Raw genomic sequence first — 7188 nt, forward strand, 5'->3', positions numbered from 1 at the left:
ATAATAATCCTTACTGTCGTATTTATCCTGTTAATATGCTGGTACCTCGAGCTGACTGTCAGACACCCGATCAGTCTCTTACAACCGTATATATTTCTAAAGACATGTTGATGTTGAACCTAAACTCATTCAGACTCCCCTCTCTCTCCGTTCCCCTGCAGGTGAGGTGAAGATGGTGGACCGGCTTGCGAACAGCGAAGCCAACTCCAAGCGGATCGGGGTGGTGGAGGGCTGCTTCGGCGCCGCGGGCCAGCCGCTGGCCATCCCAGGCCGCGTGCTGATCGGCGAGGGCGTCCTCACCAAACTCTGCCGCAAGAAGCCCAAGGCGCGCCAGTTCTTCCTCTTCAACGACATCCTGGTCTACGGCAACATCGTCATCCAGAAGAAGAAGTACAACAAGCAGCACATCATCCCGCTGGAGAGCGTCACCATCGACACGGTGCCGGACGAGGGCGACCTGCGCAACGGCTGGCTCATCAAGACACCCACCAAGTCCTTCGCCGTCTACGCCGCCACCGCCACCGAGAAGTCCGAGTGGATGAGCCACATAGGGAAGTGCGTGGGAGACTTGCTGCAGAAGAGCGGCAAGGCCCCGACGGGCGAGCACGCCGCCGTCTGGGTCCCCGACTCGGAGGCGACGGTTTGTATGCGCTGCCAGAAGGTGAAGTTCACGCCGGTCAGCCGCCGCCACCACTGCAGGAAGTGCGGCTACGTGGTTTGCGGGCCGTGCTCAGAGAAGAAGTACCTCCTGCCCAGCCAGTCGTCCAAACCCGTTCGCGTCTGCGAGTATTGCTTCGTGCAGCTGACATCAGGAGGCCTCGGGCCGCGCTCAGACTCCATCGGCCGGCCGGGGTCAAAGTTCAACAGCAACAACCTGTCGGACGATGACGACGAAGACGACAGCAGTGACTGAGGAACGAAGCGTCCTCCCGACGGCCTCTCGTCCCCACGTCGAGGAGGAAATAGTTCCTTTATGGTGTCGTTTCTTTCTCCTCCCAGATGATCCAATCACGCTCCTCCACCTCTGAGGATTCATTCACTGGTTCACTTTGGAGTTCCAGTCTCAAACCAAAATATTTGATCTTTTCCTCTGATTCCAGCAGGGATACATGTTTTCATGAACACAAGTGATTAAACAATGAAATGTGGAATTAACGGGGTGACCAGCAGAACTCTGGGAAGAAGTCAGACTCATTCACCGCTCCCACTCTGCTCAGTCCGCCCCTTCTCTCTTGACTTTTAATTAGGCTGCAATTAGTCACTACAGAACACAATGGTGCTAATGAGAAACACCCTCTGTCCTCCTCCTAAGTTAATCTCATCTAAGAGGCTTCTTTTTCTTAGTTTTTTTCTTTGCATTTGTCCGTGAACTACACGAGGTGATTGCTTGTCATTTCTGCAGGGAAAAGCAAATGTTTGGGCTCTAACCTTTATCTCCTCTGTCCTTCAGGTATCACACCAAACGGGGCTTTTTTATAACACAGGTTTGGTATTTTTCTGCCCTATTTTGTAAACTTGTCTCAAGCTGAAGCAAAGATCCCTTTTTATAAATAACAAAATGTAGATATTACGCTAAACCCAGAGCTTTTCTAGTTGACCTAATAATATAGTTGCTTCTGACAAATCAGCTGAAGCTTGTCTCGCAGTGAGTGTGTCCGTCTCTAACACACTTTTGTGAGTTTAGTTTCTTAGCGGCTTAAAAAAATTAAATAACTCTACCGTTTGCCTATACGGTCACGTAGTGCCTTGTAGGAAATGGAGCTCGGCCTTCAGTAGGAAAAAGGTTATTTGTTAATGAATCCAGGCTGCAAAAAAACAGGCACCTCGCTATAGGGTGCCTCTGAAACACATTACACAGGATGGAGTTGTTGTGCAGTTTGGTGCGTGTTTGCAGTTAACAGAAGAGCAGAGAGATTACCGACCCGCAACACACAGGAAGAGTCCAAAGCAGACTGTTCCTGGAAAGTTTGTTTCCCACCACACAGTGAACTGGAACATGTTTGAGTTGTTAGAAAGCCAGGCATTAGTGTGCAGATGAGCTGCTGCTTGTAATGCTTCTGTAATCTGGATCTTCCCACAACCTGAACCTGGTTCTAGCCCCTGCCTTGGGTTTCCATTGTTTTACATCCCTGAACATTTTGGATCAATGGATAAACGTCTTTAAAAACGTGTTGTGGGTCGGACTACAGTGAAAGATTTTCTTTTTAAAATGTCAGAACCATTAGTTGATAAAAGGTCGACAGGGCTGCAACGAACAATTAATTTCTAACAAACACAGAAAATCATCTCATTTGAGAAAGTTAAATCAGACAAATTGAACATTTTTCTTCAAGAAATGACTCAAAAAGATTACTTTAATAGTTACTAATCGACCAATCGCTGCAGCTCTAGAGGTCGACTGAATGGAGCATAGAGAGAGAAAAACAGCAGACCAGCCCGTCGAACCTCCCGCTGCCTAAACTGGAATTAGCCCGGAGAGAGTATAATTCCAGCATTGGTGGAAAAACTGTTACATGACTACCCAAACTTTAATGGGAAATGTAAAGTGCACAACAAATAACAGAACAAGGCTGCAAACACAGGTCACATATTGAGAATATTGTGGCTTCGGGTTGTTTAAGTTCCTCCAATAGAAGAAGTTTCCTCCCTCTTGAACTGAACGCTTCCACAAAAGTGCAGATGCGTGAAATATTTGCCGGCTGTGATTTAATGTCTCATTTCATTTGAGACTATTTGAGATCAGGAACATGATCTAGAAACTGTAATGCCAGAGAGAGAGCAGGGAGGAGCAGTCTGGGTACTTGGCTGATGCCTCCAGTGGATGAAGTGAAATGCAATAATCAGGAAGTGTTAGGTTAGCGTGTGTTTCCCTCTCTAATCACGTGATCTTGCATCATACTCTGTGTAATAAGTTTCTCAGTATTTGAGGTGGTTTGCATTCACTGGAAAGAACTCGTCAGGAAACCAGCGTGTCGTCTTCCTGTCAGCGACTCTTCCCCGTGCTGCTCTGAGGTCAGAGGACCACGCCATGTCACAAAACTAACGCACCCCTCCTGAACTCTGCTGTGTAAACTTTCTCTCTGCCAACACAAGCTAACACGGCCGTCCTTCCCTCCTTCCTTTTATGTGTCCTTTCTCCCCTCCTTCCTTTTTTCCCAGGCACTTTCCTATGAGAAGCACAGTCTGATTGACCATGTGACGTGTGTGTGTGTGGCCTAAAATCATGTGATCAGACACTGAACCAGGAAGTGAAAAGGCTGCTTTGGGGGATAACGGCGAACTACCTGGCGCTGCCAACAGAGGGTTCAGGTTCAGTAACTCACAGATGTTCATGTCATCAGTTTCTCTTCCCGGTGACTCCTGTGAAGAGTTTCATTCCTTTTTAAAGAGGCGAAGCCGCCGGCAGGAGTGACTCAGCTCACTCTCAAAGAAAGGAAAAACACATGACCTAGTTTCCTATAAGCTGGTATTAATCATTCTGGGAGCCAAAAGCTTTTACTAAATGAGCAAATTATTCATTTTTAATCAGATATTTAATCCGTTTTAAGTATTTGACTCAGACACTACTCTGATGGTCCTTTCACTCTAATCGGGTCATGAATGGTGCTGTTGTGTTGCTGCACGTCTTTGGTCTGTATTTAAAGGGCGATACGCAGCCTCTTAACGAAGAGTTGATAACGTGATGAACGCTGCAGTTTCCTCTACCGGCCACTAGAGGCTCCAGCAGTGAGTCAGTCTCCATAAGGCCCTGTATTAAAACGCCCAACTTAGAAAAACAGTTTTGGTCTCTATATGTTTTTCTCATGACAGCTGTACCGGGGGGTGAATGTTAAAGAACTCACCTGTTTAAATTCTATTAAAGCCTAACAATGTGTATAACGGAGGGCGTTTGAGTGACAGTAACCAGGCTTCATTCAGCCGACGTCACAGAGACTGTAGACAGTTTTAATTATACAGCATATGGTTCCAAAATCCCTCCACTTTGACTATATAGTGCTCTACATTTACAGAACGGACGTTGGAATGAAACTCTTCAGGGCTGCGCTGTAAAAGTGATGACATGTCTCTGAAACAGGAACCGTCTTGTTTCACCTTCACCTGAGATCAAACAGGGAAAATAAAAAGCTGCATCTAAGAGACGAAGAGCAGCTCAACCTTTACGAGTGACACTCGTAAACAGTCGGAGCATTATCTTTGTACACAGTCCGTAATCTGCCTGTTTGACGATAAGCAGCAGAATGGGGAGAAGAAAGGGATCATTTTTCTTTTTATGTCTTTTTAATTTTACAGATTTAAGTTAATGTTTGTGTTGCTGCAGTTAAAGCGATTAGAGAAATGTTAATGATCACTAACCAGCTGTCCTTTATACTCGCTGTGGCCGAGGTGCCGAGGGAGGAGACGTCCTCACCGTCGAACCCCGGAGGTCCGGCCTCAGGTTTGCTGTGGATTGCACTTAACAAAGTTGGCACATTGACTTTGATCCAGGTTGAGTTCTTACTGCATACTGTTCACGTCCACAGTGACTCGCTGGGCGTTCTAAGATGAACCTTCATGTTTTAATCCTGTTGATTTTTGTACATTTGTACAGATGTGTTTTGGGTTATTTAGTTTTTTGCTGTACAGTTATGATCAGTTCTGAAATGACGCTGTTTCAGGTCTCCCTGTGCTCAGCCCTCTTCCTCCTCTTCCTCCTCTTCCTCCTCCTCCTGTCAGTCACATCTCAGCAGCATCTGCAGCTTTTTCTCTAAAAGGGGCGGTCTTCCTCCTTGGAGGTTTGAACTCTTCCTGTCAGCGCGACTACGTGCACTTTAGCAACCACTCGACTTTCTCCAGTGAGCTAATTTGTCGGATAAACCAGAAACCTCCCCAGGTAGATTTGTCCTGGAGAAAGGCGATTTCATGGCCATGAATACGGGTAACCGGGTTTCTGATGGGCTTTATACACGTACGCGTGTGCAAGACAAAGACTGCAGACGCAGACCGCCTCTGGAAGTCGTTCTCACAGATGAATTCAGACACTGTGGAGCCTCGTACTGTACCACAAACCAAAAATACAGCAAACGAAAAGAGACAAAAAGCCGTGTTTTTACTGTAGTATCCTGGTTTCTTGAGTGCATGTAAACGCATCGTTTGAGCGCCACTCTCCGGACGTCGGCTGGTAGACTGTTCTTCTCTTTATTGTCCCGCACAGTGAGAGCGGCAGTGCGTCCAGCTGCTTGTGTGTACACACTGTGAGCCTCCGATTACAGACGCTGATTCTTTTAGTAACAAAGCATTGACTCGGAAAATGTCCCATGTAATCAATCACACATGAAATGGCTTTGACTTTTATTTTCATTTGGAGGATTTTTCTTTTAATATCTGAGCTGCAGAACAAATGCTGGTTAAGTCACATGAACAGCAAAACAAACACGGGAGAAAAGGTGTTTAGCTTGTGTATGATTCTATTCTCTACTTTTACTACTTGTAGATATATGGATGCTAATTAACTGAAGTAAAGTCTTGAATTCAGTGTTTTTACTCTGTTTATATATTTTACAATATCGTCACTTTCAGAGCGATTGGATGAAACATATTGTGGTGTCCAACTTATTAAATGCTTATATAACTTAGTTTAAGGCTTGAAATTACACGCAATAATGAATAAAAATGTGTCTTCAAAAGACGATAACTCGTTACACAGGACACACTAGATCCACTGACCGTTCACTGAATATATCTGTAATACATACTGAGTATCTGAATATGCATAAATGGTTCAGTAGTTCAGACCTTTCAGCATTATCCCAGATTCATAAAGGCAGACGTCATTAAAAACACAGAATTATTTAGCTGTTCCAATAAACGTCGATACTAAATAGTGACAGGATTTAAATACTAAACTGACAACAGTTTTAAAAGAGAGTTTTAGGTAGACAAATTTAAACTTCGTGCAAATGTCCATCCAGCACAACTAAACTTAAATCTATCAAATAGGAATCAAGTTTTCAGAAACACATTGTAGTTTACTGTTCAGCCGTAATTATGTAGAAGTTACAGGGCGGCCGTGTTTTAAGATCCAAAAGCAAAGCCCACTGTTTACAGCGTGGATGCTCGTGGCGTTATTGTTCGAGGCGGCTCTTTAACTGCATCCAATCTTCGTTGTCTTGCTTGTGCGGCCAATTATAGTGTTGTTGTTCACACCCTGTGCAGCGGATATAAAGTGTGTCACTGTTTCAGCCAATTTACACACGGAGCTGTGCTCTGCTTCAGTTCTCATGCAGCAAACTTTCACAATCAATGGGGACAAAAAAAGGCAGCAGAGACAACAAATGTGACTGCTGACGCTGAGCTCATGTTGGAAACAGAAAGGCCTAGTAAGTTGACCCTTGAGTTAAACTCGTCTCGCAGTCCAATGCGTCCACGGGCTGAGAAATAAGCTCACAAGTGGAAGCGGTGACGTGAGCTTTCTTTTATTTTTGTTGCTCACAGTGTGAACACACACACCAGTTAGTGAGAGCGACGGGACTCGACTGCCTTTGTGCGAATTAATTAGGAAAAAGAAAAGCTGCAGATCCTGAGATTCAGTGTGGAAACGAAATAATGAGGAGACATCTTGGGACAGCTGAAAGCGAGATCATTGTGTGTTATTGTGCGATCTTTAATGTCCTCCCTCTGTTGCTGTTTGATTGTTTCATTTTTTTGTGTTTAGTTTTCATTTTACTTCTTTTTTTAAAAGCTTCTAAAAAGGGCTTCAATCAGAATGTAACCCAGCATATCATTGTTCATTACTAATTCCTCCAGAAACCTTTAAGTATATATATTATATATAAATAATGTATTGCTTAAAGCCGCACTGTTGTCTTGTGTGGATTCATTCAGCTCCTCTGGATTCTCTCATCAGAGGACAAACTGCGGCTCACAGGGAAACACATGGAGAGCTTTTAAAACAAGAGTTAAGGTCCAGTGTGAAGCACTGAGGAGGGTCTGTTGGCACAAATGGATTATAATGTTAATAGGTATGTTTTCAACTGTTTCTGTTAGCTTACAACGAGCCCTTCCAATTTGCACAGCCATGTTTCGAAGGGACAGTTTCTCCTTCGTTCCTGGAGGGAGAAGGTGAAATAAATCCTCCACACTGGACCTTTCAGGGGTCTCTAACTCAGATTGACTTGGGGCCACTGCTGGTATAATCATCTCATAGGAGCA

The 7188-nt window shown here is 44.7% G+C and overlaps 2 protein-coding genes across 2 annotated transcripts in view; both read left to right on the forward strand.

The window, feature by feature from the left end:
- The window catches only part of plekhf2 (pleckstrin homology domain containing, family F (with FYVE domain) member 2), a 23200-nt gene extending 16365 nt beyond the window's left edge, over positions 1-6835 (forward strand). Inside the window, exon 2 of the mRNA XM_035673149.1 lies at positions 162-6835. Coding sequence (XP_035529042.1) covers positions 173-913 — 741 coding nt within the window. The 5' untranslated portion in view covers positions 162-172 and the 3' untranslated portion in view covers positions 914-6835. The remainder of the gene's footprint in view (positions 1-161) is intronic.
- LOC118336472 overlaps positions 1-7188 on the forward strand; it is a 744338-nt gene that overhangs the window by 563423 nt on the left and 173727 nt on the right. The window lies entirely within an intron of this gene.

The sequence above is a fragment of the Morone saxatilis genome, unplaced genomic scaffold (genome assembly GCF_004916995.1).
Source record: "Morone saxatilis isolate NCDOM2014 unplaced genomic scaffold, NCSU_SB_2.0 Contig24, whole genome shotgun sequence".
Taxonomy (NCBI): Eukaryota; Metazoa; Chordata; class Actinopteri; family Moronidae; genus Morone; species Morone saxatilis.